The sequence below is a fragment of the Anneissia japonica genome, unplaced genomic scaffold (genome assembly GCF_011630105.1).
Source record: "Anneissia japonica isolate Jap-2015-1 unplaced genomic scaffold, ASM1163010v1 scaffold287834_len5846547_cov211, whole genome shotgun sequence".
NCBI lineage: Eukaryota > Metazoa > Echinodermata > Crinoidea > Comatulida > Comatulidae > Anneissia > Anneissia japonica.
Window position 1 is genome coordinate 3,091,692 of NW_022704992.1, and position 15,864 is coordinate 3,107,555.

The 15,864-nt window shown below is 34.8% G+C and overlaps 1 protein-coding gene across 1 annotated transcript; it reads right to left on the minus strand.

Moving 5' to 3' along the window:
* Window positions 1–1,638: 1,638 nt before the first annotated feature.
* On the minus strand, window positions 1,639–14,770 carry LOC117104995 (aldehyde dehydrogenase family 16 member A1-like). The gene is made up of 11 exons (XM_033245975.1): window positions 14,636–14,770; window positions 12,992–13,221; window positions 10,037–10,215; window positions 9,522–9,784; window positions 9,183–9,327; window positions 8,352–8,557; window positions 7,124–7,222; window positions 6,599–6,841; window positions 5,065–5,400; window positions 4,559–4,744; window positions 1,639–3,275 (listed from the first exon to the last, which is right to left on the minus strand). Exons 1-11 carry the CDS (start codon window positions 14,753–14,755, stop codon window positions 2,976–2,978), a joined length of 2,307 nt encoding a protein of 768 aa, XP_033101866.1. The 5' UTR covers window positions 14,756–14,770; the 3' UTR covers window positions 1,639–2,975.
* Between the last annotated feature and the right edge of the window lie 1,094 nt (window positions 14,771–15,864).

Below are 15,864 nucleotides of genomic sequence, written 5' to 3' on the forward strand. Positions count from 1 at the left end.
TATGAGAACTTGTCGGTTTAGAGGTGCTTGCATCAGTTGACACGTTCTATCACTGGGATTTCTTATGTTTCTCTATGGTTTCAGTGGAAAGTCGCTTAAAATCAATAAGATAAAACAATAAAGTAGGCCTATGTTCACTCCTTTTCTCGCAATTTTAATAATAATAGCACAGGCCTACAGTGAGTTTGGTGTAGAACAGGCTCATCTCTTACGCGCTGTCTTTGATTGGTGGTAGACCTACAGGCATCTCACCAATTTAGTAAGCATTCCCATATTATTAGTGAAGTTGAGTTGCACAAAAATTTCACAGGTATCGGATTTCCGATTTATGTTTCAATCTTATATTTCTCAAATTTCATGTTTCGATGGTCTTATGGTGTTTCCAGGCTCTTATGTTTTGTCGAGGCTCTTATCTTTTGAGAGTCTTTGTGAGTTTATATTTCAGGGTTTTTCTTTTGTAGGGTACGGTATTGTTTTGTAGGATTTGGAGGTGCTATGCTCTCAAGTTTTGAGACGCTTGTTGAAAAAAAAGTTTAAATATTTCTTCGTATTGTTAAAAAGGTTTATAGACACTTAGTACATTATCATCTTTTAATATAATTATAAGCAAACACTTAACATTTCAGTTTTGTATTATACAGAAACTAACAATTTAAAGAAAAGCCTTTAAACTTGTGAAGAAAATCTTTGTAGTTGAATATTTCCTGTTTCATATCTTTAACGTTTTATAAATACTATATTTGTTTTCACTTAGTTTCTGTTCGATTTTGAATTAATATTATTTATATTAGTTTTGCACCTAGACCTTTTCTTTTATAAGAACAAAATAAGAATCCGGGCCCCCACATTTTGGCAGAAAATGTCTATGCAGATTTTTGTATGATCAGAAAGAAATGCAAGAAAAGGGTGTCCCCATCCCCACTTCGAAAAACGTTCCACTGGCCCTAAATTGAACCTAATTTATGTACAGTATATCTTATTGTGTTAAGTTGCCGCTTCATCTGTAACTCTATAATTAATAAACAATAATATAAAACATATACTATGTATGGACCTAAAAAAACAACTGGAGAAAATCAATGTTTCGACCAACCCTTATATGGACTGAGCTGAGAAAATAAGTACAATACTGTTTGTTCGGAAGTGCTAATCAAATTTTTGTTTCCTGTCTCATGGTATTTTTTTTTGTGTATTTTAAATACGTTGTTGCTTGCATCCTGTATGGCCCTGGGAATGATTTGCTACCACCATTCATTGGTTAATTCAATAATCAAACTGGCACAGACGGAAAAAATAAAGGACGAAAACTACAGTCATACATACACATAGTGTGTATATATATATATATATATATATATATATATATATATTTCGCTAATAAATATTTCTATGTCTCCTACAAGTCAAAGTATCGTAGCAGTTTATTGTGTGCGTCTAATTATTCATTTATTCTTACGATGAGACATACGTGGATCCAAATCTTCAACTAAGAGACAGCATACACACACATACATACACACTAAATATCAAGTAAAACACTATAGATATATTAATATATCCACACATACAATATGTAATATATAGAATATATAATATATACACACAAAAGCTTATCAGTAAGAAAAATATCTAATCTTCTACTATTGTATTACCCCTTTATTATCAATTGTCAAACAGAATTCTGTTTCGATTAGTATCAGCACAAGCAGCAAAACAAAATTAAATTATTTCTTGAGACCCCTGTCAATCAATCCGGCAATTGCTATGTTAAAAAAGTTGTTGAAACATTTCTCAATACATTGTCCACTTTACAATGAAGCATTAAACACTGTGTTATTAGTTACAACCTATTAATTTCAGCTTTTTAAATCATGCAATGTCCACTGTACCATACATGTTGATTTTAAAAATGCTAATATACTGTTGTAATATTTAGCGTTCTTAATTTCCTTTGAAATATCTGAGCATTTATTGCAGTTAAAAAGTAATATACAATATTGCAATAAAGAACATAACAAACTGGAATACTAGTTTCTGGAATATTTTTATTGAAATTTGATATTTATATAGCATTTCAGCTTAAACCATAAATGTACAATAAAGGCTATTAAATGTAATTTTGGTTTATTTCAATATTTTTCAAACCCTGAATGTGCAGGTGTTTTACAACTAATGTTGGAAGAAAACATAAAAAAACAGTCCTAAACATAACATAATGGAATAATTGATTATCTGTGCTTTAAAATATTAACAATTTATTTCTCATAACAAAACCACAAAAAGTAAACAATATTAATGAAAATAAAATTTTTTTAAAAACCAAACAAATGTTAAATTCTAATCAGGTTTAAGCGAGGAGAAAATAACTGTGGAATCGTGGGGCATGCCACAAATGGTGGGGGTATTGCCATTGCGGCTTGGAATTAAAAATCTTTTCAAGCTTAATTAGTTGAAACGTAAGAACTATCACAATGCTTTGGTTAGTGAAGAGCAAGTATTTATATGGCCAAAAGCGTCATCAGCTATAGCGCCAACTGGAGCTCAAAATGCTCAAGATAATAGTTTTCTTTGGTAATAGTTCCTAATTTAAAAGTTATTACTGTAATAAATCAATGTAGTTTTTCATGAATTCAATTTGGGTATAATACTGAAAGTAATTCACAGCAAATCTCTCCCAGTAAATTTAAAAATTAAAATTAAATTAGCTCAAATGAATTTAAAAGAAAAACAAATAAAAATCTTTAAAAATTCACAGAATTAAGGTCTATTAAATAGCACCACCTCAATGACCCATAATTCTTATCAGTTAAAAGAATATTTATATATTATTGAATACATAATTGATTTTGGCACCTGGGACAGTGGTTTTGTTTTTCAGGACAACTAAAATGACACATAAAATTTGTTTAAACAAAAAATCCACTTGACCAATAAAAATCCATAATTATTGCTACAAAGAATTAGTTATCAAAGAACTAATTGGCAAATGTCTCTCCCATTGGTATCCAAACGTTCTTCACCTGAGTACACTGGTACAAAAACTCCTCCCCCTGCCCTTGTTCTTTGTTAGTCCAGTCCCGGGCCACACCGTAGTCAACCCACGTACGCTTCAGATTCTCGGCGGAGATGTGTTCCACATACTTGGAGCCGAAGGTCGTGCCAAAGTACCACATGGCCTGGATGTCTTGATGCTCTGCAAGGTATTTTGTGAGGTGGGAATGATCGCCTGTTACGATGTTTACCACACCAGCTGGTAGATCCGATGTTTCAAAAACCTGGTGTAAGAAAATAAACAGGTTGAACTTTTAGTAGTTCTTTTTAAAAAAAATTAATGTAGGGTACTAGTCCGGTGGTAAGGTCCGACTTTTTTTATGGCTATGTTCTCACACAGCAGCTAACGGTTAGCAGGATCCGGATCCTGCTGACCGTTAGCTGCCGTGCGTCCAGGCGGGAAAATCCCGATCCGGATACCAACAATATGATGATCGAATCACTGGCCAATAAGAAACTGGAAATTGTAAACGCGTATGTGTGATTGGTTGATGATAGAAATGCCCTCAACTTGCTAACCGATAGCACTTGCTAACCATTAGCGTATCCGGATACCACTAACGGATCGGGCGTTCTCACGCAGCTCCCGATCCGGATACTAGGGCTCTCGTGAGAACCAGGCTTATACTTTGTTTATTGAACCTGTAAACCTACAATTTTATTTTTTGCCCGTTGCTGCCTTAAAATCTCCAAAAATAAAAAAAAAATAAAATAAAAATAAGATATTTTTTTTTGGCAAAACCATTCACTAAATAAGAAAACAAAATTTTTAAATTTTTTTCTGACGATCTTAAAATAAATAACTTCGCGAAACAAGGTATAAAAAAGTCTTGCTTAACAAGGTACTGTTCATCACACAGGAAGTGGAGCTGCTCTGAAGAGCACAACGCAACAAGGTGCATGCAAAAGATTTAATTTACAGACACTCCGCTTAGACTGCCACTAAAGGCCAACTCAGACGGCGTCATACAACGCAGCTCGACACGATTTGTTGTCGCGTCGGGTCTGGGTGAGTTAAACTCAGACGCGATGGTTTGCTTTGGGGCCAGTCGCGTCGTAGAATAACATGTTTAATATTTCTCACGACGGCTCAAGACTGTCCCCGACGATGAATCGCTTCAAGCTGCATCGTACGGCGCTGTTTGAGTTGGCCTTAACAAATCAGCAGATGTCTTCAAGCGTTCACAGACAGCCTGCGCAGTTTGTGCCTGGCTTTAGTTGCGAGAGTTGAGAGAATAAAAAATAATTTATTAACATAGCACTTCAAAAACAAACATCTTAACGACCAAAGCAGTATGGTAAATAAATATTGACACATCAGTAGTGCCTCTCTCTTATGTTTCAATAATGTAATAATATTGAATTGTCTAATCATTTATTAAATTGGCTATATCAAGATACCCACCAACTATAATTTATAAGTCCTGTAAAATTAATAAGGCCGGCTTGTAGTAATCTAAAAATCAGGTAGACCATATTAAATGACAAATAAATATATAACAATTACCTGATAGAAATCTAAGGCCGCTATGGGATATTTTTCACTGGGTATGACGACAACCGTGTTACCCCTCACGACTGCTGGGGCAAACAGGGACACAAATGATAGGAGGGGGTATTGATCTGGACATGCAATACCTATCACTCCCATAGGTTCATGGATCTTGACTGTGGCACCATAAAGCAGGGTTTCCTGTAAGGTAATAAAACAAAATAATATAAATTATATAAAGCCTGGAAGCTGTCCAAATAAGAAAATGCATTTAACTTCAAGGGGGTGGTAAATTTGGTCGAGACTATCGAAACCCTGGTTTCCAGAAAATCGCTACATATTGTCAGCAACTTTCTGTAGCGTCAGGTATATGTAATGTATTGATTGCTGAAATGCCAGTTTAGTGATTTTATGGATAGATGACTTTATACATGCATTGCGGCATCTACATATACTGCATGCAGCTAAAGCTCATGTCTTTCATCAAAACACTTCATCATTAATTGACAATGATAACTTACTTGAACTGTACCACCATACTTGTCAGCATATGCTCCCCAGTAAAACAACCTCCTAATGGCCAAGTCCACCTCCTGTAGAGTCTCCTCTTGAGTCCTACCTGTTGCATTTGCCATTCTCTTTGAAACCTCGTCCCGTCTCAATTCTAGGTTCTCAGCCATGTAGTAGACAATCTGAGCCCTGTTGTGTGCAGCTCGTTTTCCCCACCTAAAAAAAAGTTTGCAGCGATGTGAAAGTTGTGAGTTACTACAATGTGTGTCAGACCCTTCCTCCTTCATAATGTATATTGGGCTTGCCATGCCAAAGCAAGCATCAGTGACCAAAACAGGATAATTGACTTTTTAATATAATTATAATAATAAAATAAAGTTCTTAACCGTTCTGAATCGACAGAACAAGTGGTTGTCATTGACTATCACAGTATTTGACAAGCTTCAACAGTGCAAAACAAAAGAAACACCCTAGAGGGAAAAAATATGTTAGCTGACCTTATATTTCACTTTCACGTTGCTTGTTTTCTATTTTAGTATTAGCTAACCGTCTAATTACTTACTTATCTTCTCTTTTACTTTCATTCTATGCTTCCTTATCTTTCCGTGATTCCTATTTACCTACCTTTTCTTTCTTTCATCTCCCTTTTCCTTTTAATTACCTTTTCTTTCCTTTCCCCTTTCTTTCTAATGCCTCCTTATGCATTACTTCTTTAGCTTAAATTACCTTTGTAATATTTCCTTATCTTTGTTCTTTTTCTTTGTTTCCTTTGTAACCTTGATTTTTCTTGTATTTACTTTATTTCTTTTCTTTCCTTTTGTTTTCTTATGCTTTTTCATACATATCTCATTTTATCTTATCTTATCGTTTCTGTCATATCCTGATTCTTTCTTTCTTGTCCTTTTCTTTCTTTTTACCATTTCTTAGGTTGCTTTGAATAACCTTTCTTTTTCTTTCTTATAATTCGTTCTTTTCATTCCTTTTTCTTTCTAATATTTACTTTTCTTTTCTTTCATTTTCTTTCTTTTGGTTTTAGTTCTTTCTTTTCTTTTCTTTTATTCTTTCTCTCTATTTTACTTTCCCTAGTACACTATAACCTTAAAAATTATTGGGCATTTACTGCAATTGACTCACTATTGCCAAAACAAAGTATTACAGCATCCCAGAACTAAAGTATACAATACTGCCACATTCATGCTAATTACTCAGTTTAAAATTTAGCAACAGCTAACTGGCCCGGGATTTATCAATCTTAGCTTAGCAAATGTCTTAAGTCAAGAAAGTTAAGATGTCCCTAATAAATATCTTAAACTGATTTATTACCCAATCTTGGCAAATTCTTGGCTTAAAAATCGTCCTTAGATGGCGCCAACGTACAATCGACTTTATAATTTTAAGCAATTTTTAAGCTAAGCAATATGGGATAAATTTAATTTAAAATCAGAATAATTAATATAGTTATATTAATTATAATATCAGTATTATACTACACAACATTTTATTTAAACATTTTTAATTTTTAAAATTAAATCCAAATGAAAATACCTCTTTTCCACCATCTCTGCCATATCCACTATGCTTATAACCTCCAAATCCAGCCGCAGCATCAAACATGTTATGTGAATTAATCCAAACAGCTCCTGCTTTGAGGCTAAGTGCCACTTCCATTGCCAAGGAAATATTCTCAGTCCAAACACTGGCTGCCAGTCCATAATTTGTGTTGTTGCCCATGGCGATAGCCTCCTTGGCAGTTCTGAATGGCAATACAACAAGTACAGGACCAAATATCTGATAAGGCAAAGAATACAGAAATACTTTACCATGTATTTTGACAGCTATTGCAGGCAATTATGTGTTTCTGTTACTTCAGCTGTGCCTAAATAAAAATTGAACACTAGTATCATAATTAAATTTATTTATTTATATATATTATTTCAGAGGGTAGTTTCCCAGTTCAGGCCATTGCGATTTCAAAGTTATGACTAGTTCAACACTTCAGTCTCGCAACCATTAACACAATGCGATGGCTTGTACTCAAGTTTTAAGATTTTAAAAAGTTAAACATCCTACCTCTTCCATGACAACAGTGGATGACGTTTGAACTTTGGTGATAAGAGTGGGAGGGTAGTAACAACCTCCATTGGGCAAACACCCAGGCACCTGGTAAACCTGTATAGAGTATAGATAGAATAATGAATTAAAAGTTGGTATGTCTGGAGTAGAATCTTAGTGTTTTTTTCATTAAAATACTAGCCTTTCATTTAGGAGGCTGGGTTCAAATCATGAGAAGAATTTGCAGGGTTGTAGGTATAGAAAACTAAATTTAGTTGATAGACATTTTAAGGGTGGGTGGGGGATGACATTTGTAAACTCTAAATAATAAGAGTGGATTTAAAGGATGGGCAAGGGGTTAATAAAGGTGGGTGGAGGGCCATGAAATTTGAGACTGGGTGGAAAACTTTGAAGCTGGTTGACCCCGTCCACCTCCTCCCACCATCAATACATCTCTGTATTTGTCCTCAACCAAAGTTTCATAATAAGACTTAATAAGCAGTGGAGTTGTTTTTACCTGTGTCTGAGGATTCAAAACCAAGCTCCTGGTATTTAAGGACACGAATTTTAACTACCACGCTACGGATCCTCACCATTTCCATTTTGTAATTGGCAAGCTGTAATTGACATGTTGACAAGGACGCGAAGCCCCGCCCACAAAGTCACGAAAACCTTAGACGAGGGCAGCTGGACTTGCCGAGTTGGCGTAGATTTTCTTTGCTATCAACCTTCTTTAAGAAAGAGAATTCAGGGTAGGCGGTATGCAAATGAATCATATATTCATAGTGTTAATCTATTTCATGGAAGGTGGCGGGGAAATTGTTGTAAAAGCCTCTGTATTTCACTCCCAAAGGAAGAGGGAAAAGCCGCATTCAGTCAACCTTGTTGTCGACGAAGGCCAAGTCAATGATGCGCACTGCTTGTGTAAATCTGGGTATCTATAACCAAGCATAGACATCTAGGCCTAGGTTCACGTTATGTTTCGCGTTTAAACCAGCTGTCTAAGGAAATTAAAATGTCCAAGAAAAAGTTTTTTAACATGACTATAAATGAAGCTCGCTGATTAGTCGGTTTATCTGTCAATCAAATCTCGTCGAGATGTTAATTGGATGTACTGCACTTGTTTCACACTCAAGAACATTATCTCTAAAACAAACTTGTTAGTGTCTACTCTCTTAACTACAAACCCTCTTACTCATTACAGTAAAATATATCACTGTTTTAATAGATGTAAGCAAATACTGACCTCTGCACCTTCCTTCCTGGCTGCTTCAACATAATCACTGATAGACTTCTTCTGAGAAGGGTCAACAATAGGTCCCATGTCAATAGCTTTGTCCAATGAGTGGCCTAGCCTGAGGTGCTTCATTCTTGCTTTCAATTTGTCAACAAGCTCCTCTATGACTGTCTCTTGCACAAGGAGGCGAGACCCAGCACTGCACACCTGCACAGGTATTAAGAAAAATATTTTAGGTACTTAATGCAGCCCAATCTAAAGAATTACTATAAATCCCCCAAAATATAGATTTATATTTATATAAGAACAAGTGTGAGACCTAGGTACATTCATATACTGTATATGTGACTGGTTCTGGCAAAATCCACCGTTTGTCGCAATTCAAAATTTCCCACAAGCGGCCACAACAGAATCAGAATTTTAAACATTTTCACATTTTTGAATTTTATAAAAGAAGATCTATTGAAGAACATTTCTGAAAAATATCAGTCACTAAATCTAACTGGAAAGTATTATTAAAATTGATTATAAAATACAAATAATAATAATACACTATTGATTTTAGAATCTTTGGAAGTTATTTTCTCAAACCCCACATTGCTGATATCCAACGAATTAAATATTCAAAACTTGACTAATACTCAAACAAATTTCTATAAAATAAACACTATTTAAAAGAACAATTCATGCAGACCCAAAACACCCAAAAAAAACAAGACCCAAAACATACAAAACCAGAGCCTTGCAGGCGTCAACGTTCCTATGCATGATACACGACTTTTAGAAGTATATATACGTGTATATATATATATATATATATATATATATACATATATGTATATATATATACAATAGCATCGACAATGCCTTCCACTGTGCTGTCAAGATCTGCGGAATCAAACACCACAACTGGAGACTTACCCCCAAGTTCCAGGGATAATTTCTTGCCTGAGCCGGCAGTCAATCGCCTCAATATCTGTCCAACCTAAAGAAATGTGAAAAACATTTTAATTAAAATGAGTGAGGTGAACGTTATATAATTCTTTTTGAAAATTAGATTTTACTTGTATTGGCTTTTATAAATACTAAATTAAATCAGAAATACACAACAGATAATGACTGAGATAGACACCCACACACATGCACTAAACACAAACACATGGTAATAAATGTATGTACCTGTGTAGAACCAGTGAAGCCTACTTTATCGACCTTTGGATGAAGGGCTAGCTTACTGCCAAATGCCCCATTGCCAGTAACTACGTTGAAGACTCCTGGTGGAAGGCCAGCCTCGGCACATATCTCAGCAAAGAGCAAGGCACTGAGACGTGTATAGGTTGCAGGCTTCAGCACCACGGTGTTTCCCATTGCAAGAGCCGGGCACACTTTCCATGTCAGCAACATCAGAGGAAAATTCCATGGAACAATAGCACCGACAACGCCTTAACAAAGGAATGTGAAAATAAAGAACACTGTTAATTTAACATTAATTTTGACAACTGAAAATATTTTGAAATGACTGTCATTTCATTTCATCTGTAGTGCCAAAAAATACAGCATATAATTTTTTTTTTTCTTTTTAATTCCTCCATTTACAACAATGTGGTCTTAACTGAAGTTATTCTCTCATATGTTTAACATAATAAACAATATGAATATTTTTTTTAAATGGCATTAGTAATTTGTTTACTTACCTACAGGTTTCCAGTTGCTCATTTCTGAATCCATCAATTCTGCCCATCCTGCATGATGATAAAAATGACGCACAACTAACGGAATATCACAGTCTCGGGTTTCCCTGATGGACTTGCCGTTGTCGAGAGATTCAACTACGCTGAGTAACCTGTGGTGTTTTTGTACATGTCTTGCAACACTGGTGGATTATAAAACAAATATATTTTAATACAAAATTTGAACTACAAAATTATTGTGTTTAGTATCTACTGTTCGGAATGAGCAAAGCATTTTCATCTGTAATTGACCAAGTCTCCCCTAGAGGCATCAACTCAATAGGGACACCACATAATCTGTCTCGCTTATATTATTATTTATTATTTTGTGTTGTTACAAAGAAGCCCCATTTAACACAACATCACAAGATAAGGAACGACTTACTGGCCAAACATCAAATGGAGGAGGGATGCTGGAAAAGAAATGAAGAGGGAAACAAATGGAAACAGATGACCTAGTAAACACAAACTTCTAATAATTTGTGTTTAATGGCATGCTCTGACAGGAGTAGCAAAACATACTAGGGGTTCTAAGTTTGGAGAAACTATTTCCGGGAGTTCTAGTTAATGACATAGGGGAGGTGCTAGAAAAAGGGCCACGCCCACCTCAGTCCCAGCATGGATGCTAAGGTGAGCAAATTTTTAAGAATAGGCACCGAAGCCCGAAAAAGGCAACGTTACACTGTAAATCTACTTTCCGAATCAGTTTTCTGATGAAATGATTGGTTTCTTAGTCATGTGGTAGTTGAAAAACCTATATTAGCTTCCTTTATACTAAATTTGATGGAGATGAGTGCATTTGCGGGAGATTTTTGCTTGCTCGCGGGAGTGTGGGAGATCGCTCCGATTTCCGGGAGACTCCCGCGAGTTCCAAGAGACTTGGGACCCCGATATACAAACCTTCTGATTAAAACAAAATTAAAAATTATTATAATTTGTTATAAAATGTGTGCAAACACAGGTCTACCTATAAGGTATAATAATATGAAATGAAAATATAAAGATAATTAAATACAGTATATTATTACAGAACTATCATAAAGAAAATCAATAAAAATGAACAACATGTACAAAAACAGGTACTGAAACATCTTAGGAGTTACAATTTGTGTTGAATGTCTGGATATGAATTGGTGAAGTACTAAGGTGATGTATGAATTCTGAAGGAGAATGTTGGCATACTGGATTACACCTCTACTAACTCAAATTTAATCAACGTACTGTAGCCCCATCATCAATAAGCAAGCATCATGTTAAAGCTGCTGCTTTATTTATAATTTAATAAAGAGAAATTGTGGTAGAAGAATGGGAGAGGATCAGAGTGGTGGAGAATGAGTTATTGATCAAAATCAAGAAATGTCTACGTTGGAGCTGAAAATTTATCAATTACAATAATTTCTACATCAAAGTGTTTAGTGCGGTATCCTTTGTTGGTGATTCAAAATGAAAAATGTGTTCTACTATACCTTTTGATTTGAAATTTAATTGAAGTGGATTGAATACCTATTTATATACAAATCAGAATTATTATCATATCTTGTTTGTCAAGTTTGTATTGATTTTCAATTGTGGCAAAGACAAGCCAAACCAGTCACTCGTCACAAATCGTGTTTCAGAGAAAATGGCCAAAACATGCTGGAATGTCAAATTTTAAAAAATCTATTTTATTGCACTAAACTAACCTTTATATATCTACACATCATTCTATGCTGTTATTTTCCCCATTTTCAATGTTAAAACAATATTTTTTTGGATTTAAAGATAGTTTCTGCATGAGAAATACCTGAAATCATAAACTTGGACGGTTAATTTCTCATATATTGTTCTTTAAACAGCTGTGTGGTTAAACGCTTGTAACTTGATAAGGAAATGTCTGATTTGAATGATTTTTTTACCATTTTATAGCTCTTATTTTACTCATTAACACTGTGTTAATAACTCAAAATCTATTTTTGCAACGAGTGACTGGTTTGGCTTGTCTTTGCCACAATTGTAACAATATCTGCGTGATATTTTTATACACTCTCATTACACATTCTGAGATTTTTAGGTCTGTCATAATAGAAAACCTAAAAATTAAATGAAAACATTGTAAATGTAAAATGTATTACAGTTTTTCTTTCTAATTTTTTATACTTGTTTGAGGGCCGCTTTTATCAGCTTGCTGTTAGAGCAACTCTATAGAAACATTGTTGAAAAATATAAATACAAGCAACACAGTTTGTAAAATAAAGTAAAGAAAAAAATTATTTGATATACAAATATTTAATTTCAATGATGTTTATTGGAATAAGTTTAGATTTTACTAATAATATTAAATGAATCTAACTTAAATTTAAAAATTTGTACTTAAATAGTTTTCAAATATGGTTTTACCTTTAAATTAATTAATTTTATTAATTTTAGTATTCATACATCACAATTTTACTCCATGCCCAACTCAAAACTCCACATTCCATTATATTATTATTTCATGCTTGATTAAACAATAGTTTTATTTCTAGATTTCTAAGGATTGAACACCCATTAGGCTGTTATAACAGTAAATGCAGTCACCTCCTTATAGGCCATCCCATATCCTACTACTGTAGCAAGTTTGTACCAAATATTTTCAAAAAATCACATTTTTGCAACTCAATGATTTATTGATTAGGCAAGACTTTTTTTATACCACCATGTTTAGCAAACTCGCCACCCACAAATAATGATGATTCCAAATAAAAATAATATTTCTGCCAGCAAAAAATAGTTTTTCTTTATTTTATTACACATGCTGCTGCCTTGAAATCTCCAAAAATAAAATGTATTTAATTTCTTCCTAATTATATACATTTAAAGAATTTTAACCATCCCATTACTACACTGTTTATATTCAACAATAACATTTTAATTTTGGTGCAACAATCAAGCAGGACAAACCTGTAGAGGTATCGTGCTCGTACATCACATGACAACGTGCTCCAAGATTCAAAAGCTTTGCGAGCAGCCGTCACAGCAAGCTCTATATCTTCCTCCTCTCCCTGAATTGTTTCTGTAAGGACTTCCCCAGTGGCAGGCGATTTTGAAGTGTAAGTCTTCCGGCCGGCTGGCTTCACCCACTTATTGCCAATGAAATGACCAAAGCTTTTCTTATGCTTTTCCATCCATGCCTGGGAAAATAATTAACTACATGTTGTAGGCCTACTATTGTTTTATAAGCCTAGTGTTACCTAAAAATATAAATGCATGATATGGTCCTTGTTGAGTAGAAAGAAATTTGGATTAGGCCGAGGCCCATGGGGACCAATAACGGCTGCAGTGCAGTACCTACAGTATCATGGTCATTACATCGGGAGACAATTCCCTAATCTTTTGAACAGAGTAGCAACAGAGTTATTTTTTTGTCCATATGTTACATGTACTATACGCACAAAGAATCAATGGCTTAATGACAATGTCCCATCCGAGGCAATTAGAGCAATGTGTGTTATGTTTGGAGAAGTTCGGCATCAGCTGCATACCCACAGTCCATGGATCGCACTTGATCTCAAAGACTGAGAGTGACACCTCAAGAGATTACGAAAATGCTATCAATCTGAATGCATGCAAGAAAGAAAACTTTGATTTTAACTTTTCGTTGGTGAGGGCGCATTGCACCAGCGCACTCTGTTAAGCTCAGTTTCCATAGAATCGCTCGGGATGGTTAAAGCTGGTTCAACTTTTTTTTTTTCTCTTTCGTAGCAATTTCACCCACCTTTATTTCTATCTCTTTTTGTTACATTTTGATTTTTTTTTTCTGTCATCAATGACATTAAAGTATAAAAATTAAAACTAAGTTGCACTTAAAAAGGGTCAGTCCGCAATGGCTGACTGTAATTTTTTGAACTCATCTTTTAAACTTTTATTAATTTCTAAAAAAATACATTAATATATTCTTTTTCTTTTAGGTCCCAAAATGTAATTCATCGAATATGTTAATATACATCTCATTCCAAAATTGTTCTTACACACATGCACATGTATATACTGTATATACACAAACGCACATACATACACACCAATACCATATAGTCCTACTTATACATTTTTTTTATTCCAGCAATTCTAATTGTTTTTCTTTTACATACAAAACAGAACAGTAACGTATGGTTCAACTTTGCCGATTGCATTGCGGACGAATCAGGGTGACTTCCCGATTGCGTCAGGGAAGCTACAGTAGCAATGCACCCTGATTCGTCTGCTAATGCAATTGGCAAAGTTGAACCAGGTTCAACCTTCCCGACACAGCTGTCGCCGATAAGGTGAGCAATTTTATGGAAACCGAGCTTACCAAGAGCCTAGCCTATGCCCTAGGCTAGACAGACTAGACAGACAGGCTAGCGTTCTAAGGCTACCCTAACAAATTTCGCTAGTCTCTGGCAATTCCATGGACTGACTGAGGGCAGTAAATAGGCCAGGCCTAGGCCCTAGTTAGGCCAGGCTACGGCTTACGCTGAGTTCCATCCGAACCACAGTTCGATCCATACACTGCATGTCACGGTATCATTTAATCAGGTATAAGACATATACATGTATAATAATCACCTGAGCAGCACCTTCAGCTTCCGGAGCTGGTCCATAGCTCATACTTTCAAAGATTCCTGCAACGGAGCCAGGTCTTGCAGGAGATGATGTTGTTGACGCATGTGTACCGCTTGCTGCCATGTTGTCAAAATAGTTCTTCGCCAAAATGAACATTTTTTCAATGGCGCCACCAGACGTTGCGTAACTACTTCCGAAATTCTCCCCCACCCCCCTCCTTGGCCTATTCACGGAACACTCCTATGTTTCTTTATATCACAGTAATTACAGCAGTCTCAAAATATATTTTGATACCTTTTGAGCAATAATCTTAACCATCCAGGGATATCTTTTTGTTTGTAATAGAAAATAAAACTCAGGATATTCAGTACTTTTATGACTAGTTTATTTATGACAGTACACAAGCTTTCGTGCACACAGTGCACTTCTTCAGGTGAATCTTTTTGTTTGTTTTTCGTGTAATTATAGGATTTTAATCCATACCATAACATGCACACTTATTTCCAAGTCGTTAATCTAGTCATGTCATACATCCAATAGAAAGCCCAATATTAAACAAAAATTGCCTATCAAAATTGTATCATGGAATAATATTGGGAACATATACAAATTGACTTTTTAAGTTCAGTGCTGTTCTTATTTTTGGTATTGGCATTTTAATTGCTATAAATTAGTTCTATTTCATCTATTGTAACTCATTTTTATGTCAATAAAAAAAATTTATAAAGAATGTACTTATGTCATCGTTGTATGAAAACATGCCAAAAATCCCTATTTAAGAGGAAATTTTTGGTTAGTGTGTACGGTACCCCATCCCAGAAACTTGAAGTCAACTGAATTAATGCTCTAGAGATTTGTCATTAAAGATCACCTAAAACGACAATAAACAAAATACATAGCCTACAACATTCCTACAGAAAGAAAGTTATAAGACTTTATACACTTAAAATACAGTAAAATCGTATGTAGGCCTATCGTATCAGATGTCATGGATAATTGTGAAAAAGTTCAAATTGGCAGGACTGGAAGTGCTTAATATTAATAATGGAAGAACTCAAACACAAAGTAAAATATAATACAATGCGGGCGTAAATGACATGGATATGGTTACACCATGTTGTCGGACAAGGAAACTCATCTTTTAAGATCATTACAACAAGCATTAAAGGGACTCAAGGAGGGCATGAAATGGTTGAATTTAAGTAAAAATGATAGTAAAGGTGGAAGCACCA

Excerpts from the sequence above, each read along its gene's own strand:
- LOC117104995 (XM_033245975.1), bottom strand. The coding sequence starts at position 14,755 with ATGGCAGCAAGCGGTACACATGCGTCAACAACATCATCTCCTGCAAGA. Across the intron at positions 13,222-14,635 it reads AAGCTGAAGGTGCTGCTCAG|GCATGGATGGAAAAGCATAA; the intron begins GTGATTATTATA and ends TTATTTTCCCAG. Across the intron at positions 8,558-9,182 it reads CGATGCTATTGTATATATAT|CTGTGCAGGTGTGCAGTGCT; the intron begins ATACATATATGT and ends TTTTCTTAATAC.